Here is a 14077-nt window from a genome sequence, read left to right on the forward strand (position 1 = left end):
ACCAATTTGTTGGAGTTTAGAAATATGATTTACCTATAAGTGGTTGATTCCTATAGTAGTTTTATTGGTTGTGCCTGCTAAACTCTATTCCTTTGCCGACAATTGCCAAGTTTTCATACAGTGATATTGTAGTGGCACACACTCATATGGCTCTACAATGACATCGTGTAAACCACACCATGAACAACCGTGTCACTCATTTTGTTGTGCTTTAATGTCGCTGTTTGAAGCGAAACACTTGTTCGATGTGCCATAGAAACCTTAGCAACCAATGGCATTGCAGTTTTGCATGTCCGCAGGTCTCTCTTTCTTGTTGCTTCATATACAGACATAGCACTTGACATATTCTATTCATATTCTTGACACACTTGACAGGCGTCTCAGAACTATCGCTCTACTACAGCTCCCTTTGGAAACATGATCTGCTTGTCGGTCCAGCGCAGAGCTTTGTCACTTACGCACCCATGTGTGCCTACACTATCACTGTATAAAAACTTGGTAAATACGCTGCAGGATGAAATTATTCGCGGAGTTAAATTTCGTGAAAATTGTCTTTTCAAGCATATTCGCGGACCAAATTATTCGCGGATGAACACATTCGCAAATACATTAATCCATGAAAGCTGCTAGTAATAGAGTAAAACCTTCACTTGCGTATACCACATGTTTATTTTTCTGTTTAGCTAAGAATTTTATGTCGATCATGCTAAGCTATGAATTTTTGGCTTCATCCAGAGGTTTTTATAAATGTTCATCGATTTGGAGGCCTTTGGTGAACCAACAGCTTGTGGTAAGTTATGAGATTTTTCAACGTAAAGAACTGCAGGAGATTGTGTTGAGACTGAAGGATAACTTGTGATAACCTTGAAAAATTTTGTGTGATGCAGAAGTGTGAAGAAAAGAAGTGTGATGCATTGGCAATGGGCTTAACTCAAAGCCCTGGCGAAGATTTTAAAAGAGTTTTGAACTCATCTATGTTTACTAACTCTGCCTAGCGGCTAGTTTTTCATTTGAGGTAGTAGTTATTCTCTCTTGGATTAAAAATAAAACTATTTATTCGCGGATTTTTATAATTCGCGGATTTGACTGTACGTGAATTCGCGACTTATTAAATCCTTCGAATATTTTAATCATGTAAGGTGATAGACAGACTGAGGTCTAATTTTAGTATGCCAGGTGGGCTGGTATTGGTAAAACAGCCTTCAATATGCGCTGAGAGAATTTTGTGAATTCACTCAAGGTCACTCAACCCTCCAATGTATCCAACCGCTAAAGGTTGGCTAATTATTCTCTCAGCAATTATTTGTCAGCTATGTGAACCGTAAGTCAATGAAATTACCTTCTGTTACGAACTAATTTACCAGCCCTAACTCTTTCACAGAAGCTTGAAATAGCTGGAGAATGTTTAGAAAACAAGAAGCCATTTGAGAACAAACCGTGTAAAACTATGACCAGAGACATCAAGCAAGTTTATTGCCTGAATTCGTCTCCTAGGCTTACATTCGTGACCTGCATAGGAATCATAAAAAAGCAATCGGTTCCATGTTTTTACCAAGCTCAAACCGAGAAAACAAAGCAACCAGACCACTTTGGTTGTTGTGAGGTTGTTCAGCCAAAAGGTTTCTCGTTTCTCCTTGAAAAAGCATTGACACTATTTAAAACCATTTGGGCTCATTCTTATGAGCTACAGATTTCTGAGCAGAGAATTGCAGAGGGCAGGAGTTTGTTTCCTCCTTGGATTAGTCTCTTTGTTACAAACCTTCACATTAAACCGACTCAATCCAAAATGTAGCCGAGTACGAGTTAACTAGCGGACTCGTGTCGCTTGTAATTGACCTGATGAATATTTTTATATCACTACTAAAACAGAGATATTGTGTACTTAAGAAGTTATTTCCTCTTTGTTATTTTTCCATGTCTATGTTTTATCAAGATTGCTACAATGTACTTGCTATGTTAAGTTGCAATTAAGTATATCAAGGTCACCATTTAAAGGTTATATTTATTCACCAGAGATTATATCAAAGCAGGTCATTTGAAGTGTACGCAAGCTGGAGATTGTCAAAGTTGTTTGTCACGCTGCTATTCAAAGTACCAGGTATACAAAGTAAGGCAATGATCCCTCATGCCTTCAGGCTGCAGTTACTTCCTGGCGAGCTCATAGTTGTCATTGAACCAATCACAAGTCTCTTGAAGGCCTAAAATAGAACGGATGTGCTTAGAGTGAGATAAGAAGAGTCTTTATTATTTATGTAGAAGCAAATAAATAAGCTGTACAGTGCTGTGGTTCGCAGACTAGCATAGAAACTTGTAGCTTATTCTGTTTGTTCACAAGCTGTAGTTGGAACATCACCTCCAGAAATGGAGCTGTTTGCAGGCTATGCAGTGGTAGAGCAACTCCAAATTCAATGGTAACAATGCTGTATCTTGCAGTAGGTGTTGACTAGCATTCAGTAAAGTGCACCGATGAGCAGTTACCTTTTCATCAGAAAAATATTGATATCAACTGACTCATTAGCAAATTTGCTAAAAATGAGCAACTGTGTACAAAATATAGTTTTAGCAAATTATGAAAAATGCCACAGATTTTCTGTCAAAGTTTTGTTCTGTAAAACCCGTGCCAGTTCATCGGTCTGGAGCCTTGGTTGGAGCTTGGAGAAAAAGAATCACTCTGTACAAAATTCAAACCTGTGACATTTTTTAGTACTAGTTGGCACACTACCTACCACCTGCATTGTTCAGTTGCCTTCTGTGGTTTACAATTATTGAGCCTATATTTAAGTTGCAAGTTCATGACTATTTAGCTGTTTATATAGACAACATTTTATCACTTCTAAATTTTAAAAGGAGCCAAAATACTGACAAACGAAGCTGTGAAACATCCTTTAAATTATTTATAAAATTCTGTTTGGCAAAAATTGGCTCCAATTTATTAAAAATGATCTAGGGTGAGTAGTTAGGAGTTTTGTTCTCTTTTTATCCACTTTTTACTTGAGCTGTTCTCAGCACCTTAAATATCAGTTTTTATGGGTGAAATTTACTACATTGAGATAAATTGACCATGACTTGCCTTAATTATAGCTTGTCAGTCTTGAGAGACTTTTGGTTATGAGTACAGAAGCCTGCCGGCATTAATTTCAAAGCCCTAACTCTATATTATGCAAGAATGTGTAAATAGGCAGAAAAATGCTAACTACTCGTTTAACATGACAGTCCTCCGCCTGTCACGCCTGTCCTCTGCCACTGCTTATCTTTTTAACTCAATATTACTGCTGAAGTGCATTTAGTGCTTTAATGCATTTAGTGCTTTAATGCATTTAGTGCTTTAATGCATTTAGTGCTTTAACGCATTTAGTGCTGTAGTCCATTTAATGCTGTAGTGCATTTAGTGCTGTAGTGCATTTAGTGATGTGTTGCGCTTAGTATTGTAGTGTACTTAGTGTTACAGTGATTTCCATGCTGCAGCGCAACGTGGAAATCACTGAACAGTTGTAGTTGCACTTCAACATTTCAATGTTGAAGTGCAACTACATGTAGTACTGTATTGCAGTGCATTTATTGGCTGAAAAGCTCAGGAGCTGACAACCCTAGCACATTGAGGTAGAGGTACCTGGTATGGATCAACTATAGATTACCATACCTTGCTGGGTGGGAGTGAACTGGAACCCTGGTAGGTGCTTCAAAAGTCTAGCATTGCTGGTGGTCTTTTTAAATTGACCATCAGACTTGCTTGTGTCAAACCTGACTGGTCCAGTGAAGTTCATGGCTTTCACTATCATATTAGCTGTCTCTCTGATGCTAAACTCCTCATCCTCTCCAACTAATAAAATTATTAGTTTAAGAGAGTAGAGATTTAGACAACATGACATTATTCAAACTACCATACTTAACAAAGTAATATGTATACTAGCTCTGCCACTATTGACAGTTTTGACTATTTCAGTATATTGTTAAGAGTGCTTGCTTTAGAACAGGGCTTACCGATAAATGTGCTCGCACCCGATGAGAGCACATTTATTGGGAGCTGTTGTTTGGGGATGCAAGAATCAATAGTAAAGACAAAGAAAGTGTATTTGGTATCACAACAACTTGTCGATGCGAATCTAGATTTTCATCTCTTTTATACATAAAAATAAATATCATAATGGCATCAACCCTGAAAATGATCTAGAATGATCAAAGAACTACGTTTGATTACATAATAGCGGAGGAGAGACAGAAAAAAGTCGAAGATCATAAAGTGAGTTGATTGTTTTATATGTTGCTTTATGAAAATTCTACACCCCTCTTAGAATGACTTTCCAATGACATAATATTTTTATTGATTACGGATATGTCTGTTTTTCATTATGTTTTGAGCCTTTTTGTTTCATTGAAGACAAGGGAGTACAAGATTGCCCTGGTCGGTAGTGGGGGTTCAGCAATAAAAATGAATAAAAAGTGCTGCCCTAAAGCATCGTACAGCTAGAATCTGATAGACACTATATAGATATGCTCTATTAAGTGCGAGGTCATTTGGTTAGTTTTATTCAAAGCAAGCAAGTGAGCGCGAAATGAATACTTTCGATGTCCCGACCAAAAAATGGCAATAGCTGTTGACACTTGAATAAAATAATGTTTTAAAAACAGATTTCATAATTTTCATGCTTGACCCACTTTGTAGTGATTTGAAAAGTAGCCATATTGGATATGTGAATCTTGGAAAATTTTCTATTTGAAGCATCAATTAAAAGACTGTTAGTCAGCAGCCGTGAAATTCACTGAAGGTGAACAATTTTTGGCTATCCAACTCGAAAGATAACGAGCTAAATTTATGCTCATACAGTCACTAATTTCTAATAAGAATACACGACTCCAAAGCTCAGATGAGGTTCAGAACTCCCAAATACACCACGATGCTTTTGGGAAAATTAGAATTTAAGCATGCTTTCTATTTAGGGTACATTATATGTATTTTGTAGAAAAAGTTTTCACATTATAATTTGATTTATTTTATGCGTGAACTAAAGGATTTTTTTACACCGTAGTAAAAATTCAAATGCGCAGAACAGACAAAATCGTAGTGGAACATACTTGCTATTGCCGAAACCAAAACGATAAAAGCGTTATGTCAGCTTCGATTCATGACATTAATATAAAAAAGCTTTGCAAAGCAGTATCTAAAGCTCACCTGTAGCAATAATTGATTGAAGTAAACCTCAACTGTAGCTATGATTAGTCGAAGTAAAGCTCACCTGTAGCTATGATTGGTTGAAGTGAAGCTCACCTGTAGCTATGATTGGTTAAAGTGAACCTCACCCGTAACTATGATTGGCTGAAGTAAAACTCATCTGTAGGTATGATTGGTTGAAGTACAGATCACATGTAGCTACGATTGGTTGAACTAAACCTCACCTGTAGCTATAAGTAGTTGAAGTAAAGCTCACTCGCAATTGTGATAGGTTGAGGTGAAGCTCACCTGTAGCTATGATTGGTTCAAAATCTTCATATTCTCTCAATGCCCAGATAAAGATTTTGGCAAGGTCCTTTGAGTAGATGAACTGTCTCCTTGGTAAGCCTGAACCCCAGACTATTAGTTCCGTTTTGTTCTCTATGAATTACATTTAATATCTGATGTTATATATTTATATAAATTTCTCTATCCACCGTATTATAACAGCATATCAGCTGTATAATAATTATATATCAACTGTATAATAACTGTATATCAGCTGTATAATAGCTATATATCAACTGTATAATAGCTATATATAAACTGTATAATAACTGTATATCAACTGTATAATAACTATATATCAACTGTGTAATAACTATTATATATCAACTGTATAATAGCTATAGATAAACTGTATAGTAACTATATATCAACTGTATGAGAATTGTATATCAATCGTACTATACCTTTTCCACTAAATTTGACATGGCTCTATAAAACTCTATAAAATCAGCATTGTAACTGTAAACTATCTGTTCAATAATTACATTACTTTTACAACCCAATATCAATAGATCTCTAGTAGTTCCCTGATTGCACTCACTCTTGGCAAGGTAGGCTTTGTGTATTAGTCCTGGAACCATGTGTCCGCCATGAATTACAAAGTTGTCATGAGGACCAAAAACATTGGTTGAAATGATGGCAGTAAACTTACAACCATGTTTCAAATTGTACGCCCTGCAAAATACCAGAAAGCACTAACAAATTGGCGTATGGAGCCCTCTATAAAGGGTAAACAACTCTGCAAAGGGTACACAATGCGGAATAGAGGGAATAAGAATTACCAGAAACAAAAAGCTGTAGTTTTAAGGAAAAGCGCCTCTACAGCAATAGGTGGATTTTACAACTGGTGCCAAACAATTGTAGCTAAAGCAGACAATAGTTGAAAAGGGTATTGCGTTTTTGTAAAAGCATTGAACTTACTAGGTAATGATGATAGGATTTAAAGAGAACTCCTTAAAAAGGGAGTTCAGTAGGGAGCCGAGTGTGCAAGCAATAGTAAATATATACAGTGCTGTGCAATAAAAGCAGATTACAGGGAACATGCGCTTGTGAGTACAAAATAAAGAGTACTTGATGGAAGGAGAGAGTGTTGAAGTAAGAAAACACTTAAGAGAGGGTACAGTTAGTACTGAAGTGTGGGAACACTTAAGAGAGAGAGAGAGTAAAGTTACAATTAGTACTGAAGTGAGGAACACTTAAGAAAGAGTACCGTTAGTAGGCCTACTGAAGTGAGGGAACACTTAAGAGAAAGTACGGTTAGTGCTGAAGTGAGGGAACAATTGGAGAGAGTACAGTTAGCACTGAAGTGAGGGAGCACTTATGAAAGAGTATAGTTAGTACTGAAATGAGGGAACATTTAAGAGAGAGTTTAGATAGTACCAAAGTAAGGGAACACTTAAGAGTGAGTACAGCTAGTACTGAAGTGAGGGAACACTTAAGGGAGAGTACGGTTAGTGCTGAAGTGAGGTAACACTTAAAAGAGAGTACAGTTAGTACTGAAGTGAAGGAACACTTAAGAGAGAATAAGGTTAGTACTGAAATGAGGGAACACTTAAGGGAGAGTACGGTTAGTACTGAAGTGAGGGAACACTTAAGAGAGAGTACAGTTAGTACTGAAGTGAAGAAACACTTAAGAGAGAATAAGGTTAGTAATGAAATGAGGGAACACTTAAGGGAGAGTACGGTTAGTACTGAAGTGAGGGAACACTTAGGGGAAAGTACAGTTGGTACTGAAGTGAGGGAAAACTTAAAAGAGTACAACTAGTTGCACTTGCCTGTTTTGTATATCTACTAAACGTTTAGCATAGGCGACTCCAAAATATGATGAATGAGGTGGCCCGTTGTGAAGCTGTAATCAAATACAAAACCCAATGTGAGATCAAAAAAATGTCACCTTGTGAAACCCCAGCTTAGCTTTTGAGATTCTTGGAGTCTCCCAACAATATTCAACATAGTTTTGTTAAAAGTTTGATCTATCCCAAACATGCTAGTGGATTGAAAAAATAAATATATAGCTATTTCTAGAAAGGGTCGAGTGGCTAGAATTTAATGTATGTATGCTGTCAGCTTATATTAATGTAATTTCAAATTGCTTGTAAGTAAATATTCATTGAAAAGCTGAATGACACTTCTTTTCAATATTCTTTGACACAAAGTTGCTGATGCCAAGCAAGATATTAGTAATAATACTACTCGTGGCGATATACTTAGAATAGAAAGCTTTGCTGGACAAAGTTTCTGGAGGAGTTTCTTTAATTGATATTTGATGCAGAAGGTATTTCACTGTAACAATTGCTTTACTATAACAGAGTATTTATTGCACATGATGTTTTATGGTATTAAAGTATGTACTTTAATTGTTATTTATCAAAAGTCGGTATTTTACTGTACCATATGTCTTACTGTACCATATGTCTTACTGTAACACATGTCTTACTGTACCATATGTCTCACGTTAACATATGTCTTACTGTACCATATGTCTTACTGTACCATATGTCTTACTGTACCATATGTCTTACTGTACCATATGTCTTACTGTACCATATGTCTTATGTTAACATATGTCTTACTGTACCATATGTCTTACTGTACCATATGTCTTACTGTACCATATGTCTTACTGTACCATATGTCTTACTGTACCATATGTCTTACTGTACCATATGTCTTACTGTACCATATGTCTTACTGTACCATATGTCTTACTGTACCATATGTCTTACTGTACCATATGTCTTACTGTACCATATGTCTTACTGTACAATATGTCTTACTGTAACATATGTCTTACTGTAACATTTGTCTTACTGTACTATATGTCTTACTGTACCATATGTCTTACTGTACCATATGTCTTACTGTACCATATGTCTTACTGTACCATATGTCTTACTGTACCATATGTCTTACGTTAACATATGCCTTACTGTACTATGTCTTACTGTAACATATGTCTTACTGTAACATTTGTCTTACTGTACCATATGTCTTACGTTAACATATGCCTTACTGTACTATGTCTTACTGTAACATATGTCTTACTGTAACATTTGTCTTACTGTAACATATGCCTTACTGTACCATATGTCTTACTGTACCATATGTCTTACGTTAACATATGCCTTACTGTACTATGTCTTACTGTACTATGTCTTACTGTAACATTTGTCTTACTGTACCATATGTCTTACTGTACCATATGTCTTACTGTACCATATTTTCTAATATGTGCTTTACTGCGTAGGCTGAGCAATGTTGTGCCTTGTGATACCTTCTCTTACTTGTTTCTAGGAAACTACACACTCATGTGATATATACTCTCTTCACTATGTGACATGGTAGAACTTTTCCTGATGATGTCTCTCACCTTTTTTTAAAACTGTGCAATTTCATGATACATTCTTTTTCCTTATTTGTAGTAAATTTTGTAACTTTGCTTTAACCACCTTTTTCTTCATTGTTCAATTATACTACAGCATCATGGAATACTTTCATAACTTTTTATAGACTTTTTTGCTGACATATATTAAACTGAAACAGCAAAATAATGACGTACCATCGTTTCATCAATTGGATAAGGTGTCTCATCAGGAAATATGCATGTCGACAAACAGGATACAACTTTCTGTACTCCTCGCTCAAAGCTTGTCTGAAGGACATTGTCATTGATAATAATGTTTGTTCTCTAAAAGAGGGCAGTAACCCTTGTTATTTGCGGTAACCTAGCAACAGATAGCTATGAGACAGTCACTATTCTATTAAGGGTCCTAATGGCTACTTGCTGGTGCAAGAATATTATCTGGAAGACCAATTACTATGCAATAACCACTATTTTCATACAATTTGAGAAACCCGGCAACTTTACCAGAAACTCTAGATTATTATCGAGACTCTTGAAGAGCCCTCCCACCATGGCTGCTAAATGGATGACATGAGTTGGCTTGACCTTATCGAACAGTGCTTGCACGGCAGTAAGATCACTACAACATCCAAAGCATATATCTCATGCATTGCTGTAACTTCACATGCATAGAAGGGCAAGACAACTTACTATAGCATAGTTACCAAGTTTCCATGCAGTAATGGCATAGCACACACATGTGGCGCTGCAATACCATCATAGAAACAACTGAGTTGCAACACACCCACGCAATGCGCCCTCTTCGTGCCATGGAAATGGCCTTAGCGAGCAATGACGTCAAACTTGTGTGAGCATAGTTTTTACTTTCCTGTTGCTTTATAATTTCATTTGTCCTTGACCTCTTGAGGATACAACCTTGACATAAGGTGCCACGTAAACATCGATCTTTTATAGCAACCTATGGAAACCTGGCCTGCTTGTCGGCCCAGCGTTTTCGCTTCAGCACTGGCACACCCAGGTGTGTCTGGGGTGGGTCACTAGACTATCGCTGTATACAAACCTAGTTATTCAAACAGTAAGTCAAGTAACTGTCTTTACTAACCTTAGATCTGCTTCCTTGCTGCTTACAAACACCCATCTCTCATTAACTCGACCTTCTTCAGCCAGGAGCACATGCTCGATAGCCTTGCCTCATGTAATGAAAAACATAATAAAATATGCCATGTGAGCCTTTCACTGCCTCTAGACCCGAGTGAGCATAGAGTAAAGGCGTGGTCACACGAGCACCGAACCGACGTAGGATCGGTTCGGTTCGGAGGCTGGTTCGGTTCGTGGCACATGTCACACGGCCACCGAAGTAACTTCGATTCCTAGATACCATACGTATAGAGACAGGACACGGTTTCATTAGTAGTTGTTATGTATTTGAGTTAAATATTTCTATTGTAAACAAAAAAACTTTGAGGAACAATTATAAATTATAATTACACAGCAGATTTATCAGAAGATCGTTCGGCTGCTCAAAATAAATCACTCGATACAAATATTTTGCTAACCCTTCCCATCAACATAATTATATTTTTTTTATTAACATATGAATGTTTTTCTATGCTGAGTACATAACAAACAAAAACAGTCTTTATCATAGTACTGTGGTTTTACATAAATAAATCAGTCAACGATAGTTCATCAGGATGAATATGACACATTACTTATATTCTACACGAAGGAAAATCACAACCATTCCCCTACATTTATGCAAAACCTAAGTGCAACATCTTACATTTATGCAACCCAATCACAAGTCCGGGTGAACCTTGTCGTAAATTGCTTCATGTTGTTTATTTAACGAAATAAAAGTATCGTCCCATTTCTTTTTTAACTTTACTCACACGCACGTAAGAAAAAATGTGACGCGTGCTCGCTAGAATTCTAGAATTTTAACCAGCCAATAAGAGCAAGGGTTCGGCACGAAATTTCGAGCAGTACCGAAATAGTTCGCTTCGGCCAGAAATGTCCTCAGCCGAACTTTTTAGAGCTGAAAACGACGTCGTGTTGCGTCATTTAGTTCGGTTCGGTGCCCGTGTGACCACGGCTTAAGAGTGTGGTGAGGTTGGAAGAGTGACATTTCATTTTGCTTAACTATAAGATGAAGGATTAACGGCTAACAAAACTTTAATTATAATTGGAAGTAATCAATTTGAATATAATTAATTAATAATAATAACATAATTTGTTTTGAAATATGGCTTGACTGTTTCAAAAGCAACTTATAGAGAAGTTCGATACACTCGACATATGTTAGCAGCCAGAGTGTAAAATTTTGCTAAAGATAGAATTTTATAAAGCATTATACTGGCAGCATTAAAAATGTGAGGTCGGCAGCAGATACACATTTAATTTTAATATAAATGAAAGAATGAGGAAGTTGTTACTGTGTGAAATTGAAAAAACTTTTGTGTGATACATGCGCGATACATACGCGATACATGCGCGATACATGCGCGATACATGCGCGATACATGCGCGATACATGCGTGATACATGCGCGATACATGCGCGATACATGCGCGATACATGCGTGATACATGTGTGATACAAGAGAAGCTAGTATCAGGGTTTGTAAATCGAATGACATAACATCACTTAGGCAACCTCCTACAGTTTGTAAACGATCAAAGAACTTTTAGTGACCGTGACCTTAATGACAGATTGACTGACCCTAGCTTTAGGATGCAAGGCTGTAAAACTTATGGGTACAATAATAGTTGAATTTCAGTATGCATACCTACGAGCCCAGAACCGCCAGTTACCAAAACAACTTTATCTGGGCTGGTAGAATGGTCACCCCAAACTTCCCACAGACTTGGCTGAGACATTTAAGGACTTCAGTCTAGAAAAGAAAGATTGGCCAAAGCGCTTAGCATGGCCGGCCCCAAATCTGTAGAAGCAGGCGAGAAACATAACAACTGAGGCAAAAGAGAGGGCTTTCATATTTTAATACCTTTGTATATCAAATGTGATTTTTATGGAATACATATATAATAAGAGACATTTATACATTTATTCTACGTCAAAAATCTATGTCAAAAATCAAGAAATCTATGTAATAAATTTATTTGTTTATCAATAAAGATATCTATAGATTTATTCATTTATCAGTAGAAATGTCTATAGATTTATTCGTTTATCAATAAAGATATCTATAGATTTATTCGTTTATCAATAGAAATATCTATAGATTTATTCGTTTATCAATAAAGATATCTATAGATTTATTTGGCTATCAAAAACTGTATCTAAAGACTTATTAGTTTATGAATAAAGATATCTATAGATGTATTTGTTTAGATAAACAAGCATCTTATATCTCATGTGTTTAACTTTATCTGTAACATCAGTTTACTTTGATACAACTTATAAATATGTCATTTGTAAGCAATACTGGCTAGAAAAAACAGACGGCCAATTGCCACCTGCTGTGTGATGCCTACTCACCGACCAACCAACTGACACTGTAAGTCGAGCTGAACTGAATGGCTCGGACAGGTTGCTGCGCAGTCAGTGTTTATTAATAGCTGACAAGTTTATGAAGTGAATAGCTCAACCGAGTGAATGAGCACTTTGATTAGCTGTTCCACCTGATGGCTCTGTCCATTAGGGATACGATGCAGTATCGTATGGATGTGTAGCATTACTTCTCATTATATACCTATAGGATTATGTACTCTGAAGCAACTACATGTATAACTTGTACAACTCGTACAAGTATAACTAACTTATGTTACATGTACAGCTCGCTGCCATCAGAACCCTGCCATCGAATTGCTAGCATCGGATCGCTGACACCGAATTGCTGACACCGAATTGCTGACATCAGCTCACTACTGCCAGATTAAAGTATCGACTTCTACTGTAAACTATCTTAAGTTACAAACTTACCATATAAACAAGTTTCTCACATACATAGATATTTTTTGACCATTTGTTTTTATGGCTTGTGTTCAATGAAGTATCTCAAATTTTATTTTTCACTCAAAATTGCTCCATCAACTGTATCGTCTTTATAAGTGCATCTGCTTATAGCTTCCTGCACCACATGTTATCCTCGGCCTTACTACAGAAAATGTGTAGCTTTAATCTCATGCCAATTCTTTTACCAGATTGTACCTCTGAATCATTGTACGACTGTTATCCCTGCAAACATCGCATTTCACCCCTTTTCAGCATTCAGTCTCCACGAATAGTGAGGCCTGTTTCCAGCCCAACAATCCACTTCTGTTCATTGATACGCAAATGCAATCTTTCACAACAATAATAACTGGTTTACCAGACGACAAGAAGTTTGAAAGTTTCTCAGCATCTTCTGGAAAGAACTGAACTTTTGGACATCTGAACTGCTTTGGTAAAGCTATCTTTTGCATTTTAGCAAAATGTAAAAGCACAAAAGCACATTTTTACACTTAGAATGGTGCTAGCTAATGGGGATAGGATGACTTCACCTGCAAGTCACAGATGCAAAGTAAACTCGGACTATAGCTTTTCTTGATTTTAAAACAGGTTTTGTAGTCTTTCGATTTTTGCTTTAAATTTAAATTCCCTAATTTCTGATAGACTTACCTTTTTCAGTCTATGCTTATTTGTGTCTAGAATCGGTGAAAGGCTCACAAGGCACATGTTACTATGTTTCTCATTACATGAGGCAAAGCTATCAAGCATGTGCTCCTGGCTGAGGAAGGTCGAGTTAATGAGAGATGGGTGTTTGTAAGCAGCAAGAAAGCAGATCTAAGGTTAGTAAAGACAGTTACTTGACTTACTGTTTGAATAACTAGGTTTCTATACAGCGATAGTCTAGTGATGCACTTTCGACACACCTGGGTGTGTCAGTGCTGAAGCGCTACGCTGGGGCGGCAAGCAGACCAGGTTTCTATAGGTTTCTATAGGTTGCTATAATAGAGCAATGGTTATGTGGCACCTTATGACACCTTATGAAGAAACAAGAAAGTAAGAACTATGCGCACACTTATTGAAGCCAGTTGTTTGACTACTCAGACCTATGAGTCCGTGCTCTATAGTTTGAATATGCTACAGTATGTTGTCTTGCCCTTCCGTGTATGTTAAGTTATAGCAATGCATGAGATATATGCTTCGGATGTTGTCGCGACCTTACCGCCGTGCAAGAGTTGTTCGATGAGGTCAAGCCAACTCATGTCATT

At 36.9% G+C, this 14077-nt stretch overlaps 1 protein-coding gene across 1 annotated transcript; it reads right to left on the minus strand.

The window, feature by feature from the left end:
- Positions 1-1982: 1982 nt before the first annotated feature.
- LOC137408869 (GDP-L-fucose synthase-like) lies at positions 1983-12389 on the minus strand. The gene is made up of 10 exons (XM_068095457.1): positions 12360-12389; positions 11650-11754; positions 9964-10051; positions 9366-9480; positions 9057-9185; positions 7273-7346; positions 6039-6172; positions 5459-5590; positions 3641-3820; positions 1983-2198 (listed from the first exon to the last, which is right to left on the minus strand). The coding sequence occupies exons 2-10, from the start codon at positions 11738-11740 to the stop codon at positions 2143-2145; spliced, it is 999 nt and encodes a 332-aa protein (XP_067951558.1). The 5' UTR covers positions 11741-11754; positions 12360-12389; the 3' UTR covers positions 1983-2142.
- Between the last annotated feature and the right edge of the window lie 1688 nt (positions 12390-14077).

This window comes from Watersipora subatra, chromosome 11, assembly GCF_963576615.1.
Source record: "Watersipora subatra chromosome 11, tzWatSuba1.1, whole genome shotgun sequence".
In the NCBI taxonomy this organism is placed as follows: Eukaryota; Metazoa; Bryozoa; class Gymnolaemata; order Cheilostomatida; family Watersiporidae; genus Watersipora; species Watersipora subatra.